Source organism: Anomaloglossus baeobatrachus, chromosome 7, assembly GCF_048569485.1.
Source record: "Anomaloglossus baeobatrachus isolate aAnoBae1 chromosome 7, aAnoBae1.hap1, whole genome shotgun sequence".
In the NCBI taxonomy this organism is placed as follows: Eukaryota; Metazoa; Chordata; class Amphibia; order Anura; family Aromobatidae; genus Anomaloglossus; species Anomaloglossus baeobatrachus.
Window position 1 is genome coordinate 303,113,462 of NC_134359.1, and position 12,810 is coordinate 303,126,271.

General features: G+C 45.4%; 1 protein-coding gene across 1 annotated transcript; it reads left to right on the top strand.

Annotated features, from left to right (window-relative positions):
- The first annotated feature begins 3,430 nt into the window (after nucleotides 1-3,430).
- LOC142245704 (up-regulator of cell proliferation-like) lies at nucleotides 3,431-12,810 on the top strand. Its single transcript, XM_075318642.1, has 3 exons — nucleotides 3,431-3,561; nucleotides 6,325-6,540; nucleotides 7,569-12,810. The coding sequence occupies exons 2-3, from the start codon at nucleotides 6,348-6,350 to the stop codon at nucleotides 12,269-12,271; spliced, it is 4,896 nt and encodes a 1,631-aa protein (XP_075174757.1). The 5' UTR covers nucleotides 3,431-3,561; nucleotides 6,325-6,347; the 3' UTR covers nucleotides 12,272-12,810.

Below are 12,810 nucleotides of genomic sequence, written 5' to 3' on the forward strand. Positions count from 1 at the left end.
ATACAACCACCACTAGAGGGAGCTCACTACATACAGATTTATACAGACACCACTAGAGGGAGCTCTCTACATACAGATTTATACAGCCACCACTAGAGGGAGCTCACTACATACAGATTTATACAGACACCACTAGAGGGAGCTCACTACATACAGATTTATACAGTCACCACTAGAGGGAGCTCTCTGCATACAGATTTATACAGCCACCACTAGAGGGAGCTCACTACATACAGATTTATACAGTCACCACTAGGGGGAGCTCACTACATACAGATTTATACAGCCACCACTAGAGGGAGCTCACTACATACAGATTTATACAGCCACCACTAGAGGGAGCTCACTACATATAGATTTATACAGCCACCACTAGAGGGAGCTCACTACATACAGTTTTATACAGCCACCACTAGAGAGAGCTCACTACATACAGATTTATACAGTCACCACTAGAGGGAGCTCACTACATACAGATTTATATAGCCACCACTAGGGGAGCTCACTACATACAGATTTATACAGCCACCACTAGGGGAGCTCACTACATACAGATTTATACAGTCACCACTAGAGGGAGCTCACTACATACAGATTTATACAGCCACCACTAGAGGGAGCTCACTACATACTGATTTATGCAGCCACCACTAGGGGAGCTCACTACATTTAGATTTATACATCCACCACTAGAGGGAGCTCTCTACATACTGATTTATACAGCCACCACTAGAGGGAGCTCACTACATACAGATTTATACAGCCACCACTAGAGGAAGCTCACTACATACTGATTTATACAGTCACCACCTAGAGGGAGGTCACTACATACAAATATATACAGCCACCACTAGGGGGAGCTCACTACATTCAGATTTATACAGCCACCACTAGAGGGAGCTCACTGCATACAGATTTATATGATTTATACAGTCACCACCTAGAGGGAGCTCACTACATACAGATTTATACAGTCACCACCTAGAGGGAGCTCACTACATACAGATTTATACAGCCACCACTAGAGGGAGCTCACTACATACAGATTTATACAGCCACCACTAGAGGAAGCTCACTATATACAGATTTATACATCCGCCACTAGAGGGAGCTCACTACATACAGATTTATACAGCCAACACTAGAGGGGAGCTCACTACATAGATTTATACAGTAACCACTAGGGGGAGCTCACTACATACAGACTTATACAGCCAACACTGGAGGGGAGCTCACTACATAGATTTATACAGCCACCACTAGAGGGAGCTCACTACATACAGATATATACAGCCACCACTAGAGGGGAGCTCACTACATACAGATTTATACAGTCACCACTAGAGGGAGCTCACTACATACAGATAATACATCCACCACTAGGGGGAGCTCACTACATACAGATTTATACAACCACCACTAGGGAAAGCTCACTACATACAGATTTATACAGCCACCACTAGAGAGAGCTCACTACATACAGATTTATACAGTCACCACTAGAGGGAGCTCACTACATACAGATTTATATAGCCACCACTAGGGGAGCTCACTACATACAGATTTATACAGCCACCACTAGGGGAGCTCACTACATACAGATTTATACAGTCACCACTAGAGGGAGCTCACTACATACAGATTTATACAGCCACCACTAGAGGGAGCTCACTACATACTGATTTATGCAGCCACCACTAGGGGCGCTCACTACATTTAGATTTATACATCCACCACTAGAGGGAGCTCTCTACATACTGATTTATACAGCCACCACTAGAGGGAGCTCACTACATACAGATTTATACAGCCACCACTAGAGGAAGCTCACTACATACTGATTTATACAGTCACCACCTAGAGGGAGGTCACTACATACAAATATATACAGCCACCACTAGGGGGAGCTCACTACATTCAGATTTATACAGCCACCACTAGAGGGAGCTCACTGCATACAGATTTATACAGCCACCACTAGAGGAAGCTCACTACATACTGATTTATACAGTCACCACCTAGAGGGAGGTCACTACATACAGATTTATACAACCACCACTAGAGGAAGCTCACTACATACTGATTTATACAGTCACCACCTAGAGGGAGCTCACTACATACAGATTTATACAGTCACCACCTAGAGGGAGCTCACTACATACAGATTTATACAGCCACCACTAGAGGGAGCTCACTACATACAGATTTATACAGCCACCACTAGAGGAAGCTCACTACATACAGATTTATACATCCGCCACTAGAGGGAGCTCACTACATACAGATTTATACAGCCAACACTAGAGGGGAGCTCACTACATAGATTTATACAGTAACCACTAGGGGGAGCTCACTACATACAGACTTATACAGCCAACACTGGAGGGGAGCTCACTACATAGATTTATACAGCCACCACTAGAGGGAGCTCACTACATACAGATATATACAGCCACCACTAGAGGGGAGCTCACTACATACAGATTTATACAGTCACCACTAGAGGGAGCTCACTACATACAGATTATACATCCACCACTAGGGGGAGCTCACTACATACAGATTTATACAACCACCACTAGGGAAAGCTCACTACATACAGATTTATACAGCCACCACTAGAGGGAGCTCAATACATACAGATTTATACAGCCACCACTAAAGGGAGCTCAATACATACAGATTTATACAGCCACCACTAGAGGGAGCTCACTACATACAGATATATACAGTCACCACTAGAGGGAGCTCACTACATACAGATTTATACAGCCACCACTAGAGGGAGCTCTCTACATACAGATTTATACAGCCACCACTAGAGGAAGCTCACTACATACAGATTTATACAGCCACCACTAGGGGGAGCTCACTACATACAGATTTATACAGCCACCACTAGAGGGAGCTCACTACATACAGATTTATACAGCCACCACTAGAGGGAGCTCACTACATACAGATTTATATAACCACCACTAGAGGGAGCTCACTACATACAGATTTATACAGTCACCACTAGAGGGAGCTCACTACATACAGATTTATACAGCCACCACTAGGGGGAGCTCACAACATGAAGTTCAATACAGCCACTACTGGCAGAGTGTACTATATACTTTTGCGCTCAAAGTATGAAGTTTTGTCTTTTAGGACTAGCAGCTGTTTCCTAAGCTTCTCCATACTCTCATATATTTACACACCCAGATGCACATACATATTCTTGGGTTCTTGCTGTGTCTCCGGTCATTATCACATCTTTTTCTCCTCTCGGCACATTAGTCCTGGTCACCTCCCTCCTGACATGTTGAGGCACAGGACACGCTATCACCACAGGCCGCGTGTATTTCCATAGAGTGATCAGCAATATGATAATGATGACGATGATCTACGGCTCCGAGGAGGAGGCAGATCCTTGTGTCTTCTACACTAGTCAGACACTCAAGTTGATCCTCACATCTTGAAGGAAGATCCCCCCCCCTCCCAATAAGGATCCATCCCTGGGATCCTTCTTCCGGCAGGACACTAGGATTCCTCCTGAGATGTCGGACATGAGCTGAGGTACATGATAATGTTATATGTATAGGAGGGGGAACGTCTGGGGAGAGATTGGCGGCAGCGGTTATACTGATCTGCAGCCATGGAGTCACTCCATAGGGGAGGTTCATATGGTATGATATACATATATATTGTTTTACGAGACCCTCTGTCTTAGATCTTCACTTTACACCAAAATCCGTTGCTCCGTGTTTATAAATTTGGTGGATTTTATGATATTTTATCTTCATCTATTTTCTTAACAGTTTGCAAAAAGTGTGAGAAAATAAATGATAAGTTCCTCAGTTTTCTATGACAAAAATGTAAATCAATTCTAGAACAGTCTAACTTTAGAACTTTTATTATCCATGTGATGGACATAGCGCCTGCGTTTACTGACCTCTAGTGGTCACTGTGAAGAATGCACCAGATTACTTTGTATCAGGTTATATGCAAATATCCTCTTCAGAAAGGAACTCTAGCGCCACCTATTGGACGTAGCAATCCTAACAGTCAGTATCGAGCCTTCGGATAAGAAGCCGAATCAGACACTTCTTTCGCAGACTCGTGTTTCGGGGTGTTTGACCCTCATCAGTGCAAAGCTAGAGGTGCGATTTGGCTGGGTGGTTATAAAAACCTCAGAAAATGACTGAATGTGTTCTGAACGTGTGATCCATAGAAGAGGTGGGCCTCTTAGGTGCTGGAGGACAGATGGTGGTCCTGCCCCTATGCTTTCTGATATATAATACTACAGCTGCTTCTGATGACTTTGGTACATAAGGCAGCAGCGATATGTTCACATGAAATGTTCATGCCCGATCAGCAGCAGCCGGACAATCAATCGTGTGATTAGTTTATATCCAGTAAAAATAATGAGTAACTTAAAACCCCCGAATGTAATAATAATGATTCCAGATCCAGTGACTGGCAGTGCAGAGTTGTGGTGTGTCCGGCAGTGCAGAGTGTCCGGCGGTGCGGAGTGTCCAGCATAGTGGCATGTCTGGCAGTGCGGAGTGTCGAGTGTCCGCTGGTGCGGAGTGTCCAGCATAGTGGCATGTCTGGCAGTGCGGAGTGTCGAGTGTCCGCTGGTGCGGAGTGTCCAGCATAGTGGCATGTCTGGCAGTGCGGAGTGTCGAGTGTCCGCTGGTGCGGAGTGTCCAGCATAGTGGCATGTCTGGCAGTGCGGAGTGTCAAGTGTCCAGCGGTGCGGAGTGTCCAGCATAGTGGCATGTCTGGCAGTGCGGAGTGTCGAGTGTCCAGCAGTGCAGAGGGTTCGGCATTATGGAGTGTCCAGTGCGAAGTGTCCAGCGGGGAGGCGTGTCTGGCATTGCGGTGTGTCCAGTGCTGCAGAGTGTCTGGCGGTGTGAAGTGTCTGGCATTGCAGCATGTCCAGCAGTTTGGAGTGTCCAGTGTGTCCGGTGGTGCAGAGTGTCTGTCGTTGCTGAGTGTTCATCAGTGCGGAGTGTCCAGTGGTGTGGAGTGTTCGGCATTGCGGTGTGTCCAGTGGTTCGGAGTGTCCAGCGTGTCTGACAGTGTGGAGGGTCCGGTGTGTCCGTCAGTGTGGAATGTCCAGTGGTGTGGTGTCCGGTGGTGCGGAGTGTCCAGTGGCATGGTGTCTGGCATTGTGGAGTGTCCGGCTGTGCGGAGTGTCCAGCGATGTGGTGTCTGGTGGTGCAGAGTGTTCGGCGGTGCGTAGTGTCCAGCAGTGTGGTGTCTGGTGGTACAGAGTATCCATCGGTGAGTAGTGTCCAGTGGTGTGGTGTCTGACGGTGCGGAGTGTCCGGCGGTGCGGAATGTCCGGTGGTATGGAATGTCCAGCGGTGTGGAGTGTCCGGCGGTGCAGAATGTCCAGCGGTGTGAAGTGTCTGGCGGTGTGGAATGTCTGGCGGTGCGTAGTGTCCAGCGGTGTGGTGTCTGGTGGTACAGAGTATCTATCGGTGAGTAGTGTCCAGTGGTGTGGTGTCTGACGGTGCGGAGTGTCCGGCGGTGTGGAGTGTCCGGCGGTGCAGAATGTCCAGCGGTGTGAAGTGTCTGGCGGTGCGGAATGTCTGGCGGTGCGGAGTGTCCGGCGGTTCGGAGCACAGCGTATGGAAATCATGCTCTGCTCCACTTTCCGCAGAGTAATTTATTCCTGGAATGTTATCAGACTGATGATAAATCTCGTTATCTGTCATCCGGTAGCATCGGTTCTAATATCCAGGGCTGCCTGCCAAACACTGAGCACCTGCGGATGTCAGGGAGCCGGGCCAAACACTGAACACCTGCGGATGTCAGGGAGCCGGGCCAAACACTGAGCTCACATTATCCGGATACAGATACAAGATAATGTAGAATGGCCGCTGCTGCTACTGTTTTTTGCTATCTACAATAAGGACTATGGAACAATTCTCAATGTCAGGCAGCAGCTGTGAAAGCAAATGAGATTTTATGGTGTTTGAAACTAAAAGATGAAAAACATTGACCTAAATGTAAAATTACCTCCTCCATAGATGTTATATCATGCCCTCTATATGTGTGATTGTCAGGAACGCCGCCCACTCAATGTACGCGCGACTCGGTTGTGACTCCAATTCCCACTCACTCGTCCACTCACCCGCACAATAGGCCGACCGTGAGCTGAGCAAGTCCGTCAATCACATGGAGCAATTTAATCGTCTTCAGGTGCAGATACACATCAAAAACATTGCAAAAGTCACTAAAAATATAAATCTGCTGCAATAACTATTGTTTATAGACAATACTAAGAGCTGTATAGTAATGATACATGTAACTGTGCATGCCTTCCAGCGTGACGCCCGCTCACAAGCACCATGGATGCAGATGGGGAGGACGGCGGGCCACACAGACCAGAGGAGGCAAATACATCTGGGAATGACAAGAATCCATTGGACGCCGTCATAAGAGCGTGGGATCCATCCAACCATCAGCAGGTGACCGTGAGCCTGGAGGAGATGATATCCGACATTATCCTGATGCCGTACCTGCCCGGATTCACACAGGACTGTAAGTAACAGGCTGTGCAACTACGTCCATTCACTATGGTCACAGGCCACAAGAGCAGCATTCACAATTCTGCCAGCTCCTAAGTGAAGCCGGCGACCGCGTGATAGCAGATTCCTCTAACATTTAGAGGAATAGCTTGCGGTACATAATCTGGTACAGTGGCGTAACTATAGTCCGATGGGCCCCGATGCAAAGTTTGATCCACCCCCTTACCCCTATTCAGGACATTGTAGCATTCAAAATCCTGTATAGACAGGATATTGCCCCCCCCATCCTGTACTAATGTCCCCCCCATCCTGGGCCACTTCCTGGTAAATATGTCCCCCTTCCTGGTGTATGATCCCATCATGACTATATGCTGGTATATATATCCCATCATGACTCCATCCTGGTATATATGTCCCCCATCATGGCCCATCCTTGTATATATTTCCCCATCATGGTCCCATCCTGGTGTATGTCCCCATCCTGGTACATATGGCCTTATCATGTCCACATTTTAGTATACATATCCCCATCATTGCCCCATCCTGGTATATATGGCCCTATCATATCCCCATCCTGGTATATATGGCCCTATCATATCCCCATCCTGGTATATATAGCTTCATTATGTCCCCATCCTGGTATATATGGCGATGGGGTCGTCGGGCCCCCTGTAACCAGTCCCTGCAACCACAATCATTACTCCACTGGTCTGGTACAAATTTGACATTTTAAAACCTCGAGGCATAGTCTAATGTGGTAAAGAATTCTGGGAGATTTCAGCAGTGGAACTTGCTAAATTGTGAATGCAGCTCAGGTAAACTAAAGATGGTTAACTTTGATGTGACCGAGGGAATTCAAGAACAAAAGGGGTCAGAAAGGACATTAATGCATAAGCCGGCGTATATAGGAAATAATCCGGAGCATTACTGGCCTCCTGCCTTCACACGCCTACAGCTGTGATCGCTTTCGCCGGTGACATGTTCTCTTTCTATCTTTACATTAGAGATGACATATTACTAATACTTTATTTCTATCCGCAGCAAAATCAGAAGCAATGAAGAAAAAAGTGAAGGAATTTAATATGGAAAAGTTCCGAGTGACAAAGCTCAGTCTCATGGACATCTTGAAGGTTGGACAGGAAGATCTAAAAAGGATCATTCCTCAGAGAATTGAAGATGTCCCTTGGTCTTTTCTACAAAACCTAATGGCTTTAAACAGCAGCTCGAGAAATACAAGACTGGACCAATCCCTGGATACAAAACTAAGCTCACAGCCGGACGATGATATGGATTTCATGGATGATATGAGCAATTCAAGCACCGTCCACCCGCTGGATGTTCTGTGCATCCTCCTACACAGCTCCGACAGCTTCCTGCAGCAAGAGATTGTCACCAAAATGTCCATGTGCCAATTTGCGCTCCCTCTTCTTCTTCCCACTGGGGATGGTTCAGGTAACACATTCATGTTATGGTCGATGAGAGACATTGTGAAGCGATGGAGACCTCAATCCATGGTTGATAGTAAAGGATGCCGAGAAGACAACTTGGTGAACATCCCTTTGCCCGTCTTCTCTTTTGTCAGGTTGGGAAAATGCAATTTGTCCAAATCGAGAATTTTAAATGGCGTTCTAAGTTCGGCTCATAGACATCACGATTTCTTCGTCCACCAGAATATGGATGGTGCCAATATTTTACGAGAAATATCAGATGGATTTTTGGAGATTGCTTGGTTCTTTCCTGGTGGTCAAGAAAACTTGGACATATTCCCAGATCCAGTTGCAGTGACCAACCTCCGTGGTGACCTGGAGTCCAACTGGGAACAGTTTAGCTTTCTAACTAAGGTGTCTACAGCAGTCTTCATCTTCATTGAGAATATCGATGAGGCACAGTACCGCCTGCTAGTAAACATGGAGGAAACAAACGCAAACTACTTTATCATCATCGCTCCGCAATCTCGATGTATAAGTGGAGAGACACAAACATTCATAAAGATGTTATACCCTGTACTAAAAATCAACCGGAAACACGTTTTGGTGAAGAATGTCTCAGTAAATGACGCGGAACTAGTGAAAAAATTACAGTCAATTATTGCTGATTTTATTAAGTCTTCCTCGTACTACATAACTCTGGAGGAGATGTCACATATTGCAGAAGATCTAGGGATAGGTGTAGACGAAAGCTCGGAGGAACATCAGAACACTAGGAAACTCGCTTTGGACATTACGAAGAACATTAAGGATGTTGTCCGGTATAAAAATGAAACCATGAGACTACAAGGCGATCTGTGGCAACAGCTGGCCAAAATGGAGAAAGAGATGTGTAGGATGAAAGGGTTGGGCAGCAACAACATCGAGGATTACAAAATAAAACTGGCCAAGAAATGTTCCGATATACGCAAGCAACAAAGAGAACTTGGTCTTACGGAGGATATAGTTCGGTTCATCAGGGCAATCAAGGACTTAACGAAATTTGAGAAACGCTACTTTCTGAAGTGGATGAAGCTTAATCTTGACTGCAGCTCTCGAAAGCACATGAGCTCCATACAAGCAGAGTACAAGGAGCACTGCTACAACTCCAGTGCCAATGTAGAAAAGTTGAAAGACTTGGATCAGATATTGCTAAATAGCTCATTAGGGATAGAACATTTCATCAGGGAGGTGGGACAGATTTACGAAGCTCAGGGTGCTGTAGAAAAGAACTGTATTGGGAACGAGCCTGCACTGAATCAAATCCCAGGAATTGCTGCAGATCTCCTATTGGATGGGTTCCCTTTGGAGCTGATTGATGGAGACGTCTCCAACATTCCCTTACACTGGATAACTGATGTCTTGACTGAGCTGGATAAGAAGACTGGAGGTCATTGTAAGATGGGAGTGATAACTGTGCTCGGAGTGCAAAGTACAGGTAAATCCACTCTACTGAACACCATGTTTGGTCTACAGTTCCCCGTGGCCAGTGGTCGATGTACACGAGGAGCCTTCATGACTCTGATTAAAGTGAAGAATAATCTTGTAGAAGAACTAGGTTGTGACTACGTTATGGTGATTGACACTGAAGGGTTGAAAGCCCCCGAATTGGCTTCTCTCGATGACAGTTTTGAACATGACAATGAGTTGGCCACATTAGTCACTGGGTTAAGCGACATCACCATCGTCAATACAGCCATGGAAAATACAGCGGAAATGAAAGATATTTTACAGATAGTGGTCCATGCATTTCTAAGAATGAAAGAAGTTGGCAAGAAACCCAACTGCCAATTTGTCCATCAGAACGTGAGTGATGTGTCCGCACATGACAAGAATATGAGAGATCGGAAGAAACTTTTGGAACAATTAGATGAAATGACAAGGGTAGCCTCAAGAATGGAAGAAAAGGATAACGTGGCAAAATTCTCCGATGTCATGGACTATGATCCTGAGGAGCACAGCTGGTATGTTCCTGGACTTTGGCATGGAGTACCACCAATGGGTTCTGTCAACATCGGGTACAGCGAGAACATTTTTGAACTTAAGAGACATATTTTTGAAATATTGAAAAAACAGCAACGATCAAGAAGATCTCAGAGGATAACAGATTTCATTAAATGGCTAAAAAGCTTGTGGAATGCCGTAAAATATGAACATTTTATCTTCAGCTTTAGAAACAGCCTGGTGGCCGATGCGTATAATCAACTCACAATGAAATATTCAGAGCTGGAGTGGAAATTCCGTAAAACAATGTACAAGTGGATGATCGAGACAGAGAATGAGATATCAAACCAATCAGGATCAGAATTGGATAATGAAATATGGACCGGAATCAAGGACGACATGCAGCAAACGCTACAGCAAGAAGAAAGGGACATGCTCGGAGCCCTGGAGAAGTACTTTGAAAGTGGGAACAAGTATGCGCACCTGGTAGAAAGGTACAAAGAGGATTTCCTAAAAAGTGTGATGACTCTCAGGAACGAAATTGAAGATAATTTAGAGATGAAATGTGAGGAAGAGATCCGCATACAGAAAGGAAAGCATGAGATACAGTTTGTTCAGAATAGCTACTTGAAGATCATCGAAGAGAAAGCCACCAGCCTCCTGAATAACTACAAGAATATCAAATGTCAACTGAGCAATGAAGAGCTTGAGTCGGAGTTTGAAAACATTTGGAATAAAACCTTACCAGGATTACAGATCAGCAGCTTAAAGAAACACGATGTTAGTCGAGAGATGGTGGAACAGCTGAGGAAGGACATGAGACACAAAGCTGGATATATCAACAAGAAGCTCAATGAGGTGGAAAGTGTGGAAAACCATGGGCAAAATGGGTTGAGTCTGGATAAGAAATATGTTCAGCCCAGTTACTATCAAAGTGTGCCGGAAGGATCCCTTATGGAATACTGGGACAAGGTAAATGATCTTGTAGTCTCTTTAAAAGACCAGTGCAGTCGGCAAATAGCGGAGCAAGTGAACACAATGAAGGATTACCATCAGACCTACAGCCAGGAGCTTCTCAACACCATAACTGAAAGACTCAACCAAGGCGACATTAAACCCCTCCACCTCACTGCACTGTTTGAGCTTGACCTGAAGCTTCACCTTTTGGGTCAAGCTGCCCCCTTATTCCAAGAGAAACATGATGCTTTCTTTCAAAAAAACAACACAAGATTATGTCTGGATAACCTGAAACCTCAATACTTTGCCATGTTTAGAAATGTATACCAAGAAAAGGATGAGTCTCAGCTCAGAGCACAGCGGTTCTGTGAGGCTTGTCTGAAGCCTTCGATCACAGACTACATGTATAAAAACTTGGGTGGAGAAATCGTGAATGACATATTAACGAGTGGTGATTCCATCCAGTACAGCAGCAGAACCTTCTTCCAGTATACGCTGCTCAAGGAGCTCCTAGAAAGCTCAGATTTCACTCAGTATGTAAAGTACAACAATCATTATGAGACTTTCGTGAAGACTTGGATAATAACATACATCACTAACAAGTATAAAGAGTCCACCTCTCTGGAAACCTTAACGTCAAACATCTTGGTCTCCATCATGAGGAAGATAAGACAAGTCCTCAGAGACCCCAAAGTCATGGAGAGTTCTGGTGTGTCAGAATGTTTGAAGACTTTTTGTGCCATGCTGAAGAAGGACCTGGTCATAGACCAGAATGAGATGAAGGTCGTCATATTTCAGAATAATGCCAATCCCATCCAGTTCTCAGCAGACATTGAAATGTTCCTTATGGGGGTGGAAAGGCAAATTATTACCGAAATGAAAGATTTTACAATCAATTACATCCTCTCGAAGGCATCGGTGAAACCTCAGGATGAGTTGTTCAAGAAGGTGTTTGGTTGTGGGAAGCAATGTCCATTCTGTAAGGTCCCCTGTGAGGCCGGAGCGGTCAACCACAAGGAGCATTTTGCCTCCGTTCACAGACCACAAGGGTTAGGAACGTACAGGTGCAAGGAGTCTAAAGCCTTGGCCCATTCAATATGCTCCACCGATGTGGTCGGTAACGCAACCTTCTTAAACTCAGAGACGGAATGGAAGCCCTGCCTCTTCAAGGAATACCGCAAGTTTTACCCAGACTGGAGCATACAGCCCGACACCACTATTGGGGCTTCAGATTACTGGAAATTTGTCTTTAACACCTATAATAAAAAGTTTTCAGATTATTATAACGCTAAGCCAGCCGAACTCCCTGAGGAATGGTGTCTGATCACCAAAGAGCAGGCGCTCCAGAGCCTGAAGGAATCCTTCAACATGAGATGAACGTCTACTCTGGAGGTTTGGACCACCGCAGACTTCATGTTTCCACCTAGAAGAGCCGGCCAGATGAGAATACTCCTGTGAATTGGACTCATTCTCTCGTCTCGTGGTAACTTGTCAGAGAGGTGGAGGGAACTTCTATACAGCCTTCAAATCGGTCTCCAACCTGTAGTCCACCGTGTTAGTCAAGGCATGCAGGAAGTTTCAACTCTACAGCAGCGGGGCGTCCTTCGCTCAAATGAGAGGAAGTCAATGAGGTTACCTGGGTAACCCCAGAGCAAGCACAACCTCTACATAACGGTTGTAGGATGAGTATCTGCAGCTATGGCAGGAGAAACTGGTGGTTGTACCTTCACAACAGTTGCCCTAAATTCATTTTTCACCATTTATTGAAATGTGTTATCTCCATCGTCCTCCCCGACAGTGAAAGCGGAATCTGTAGAATTTACCAAGATTCCAATTTTAAGGATTTTCTGTAAATATTAAACCCTAATAAAAGATTTTAACTGATTCTCGTGACGCCTCTGTAATGCCGGGTTTCC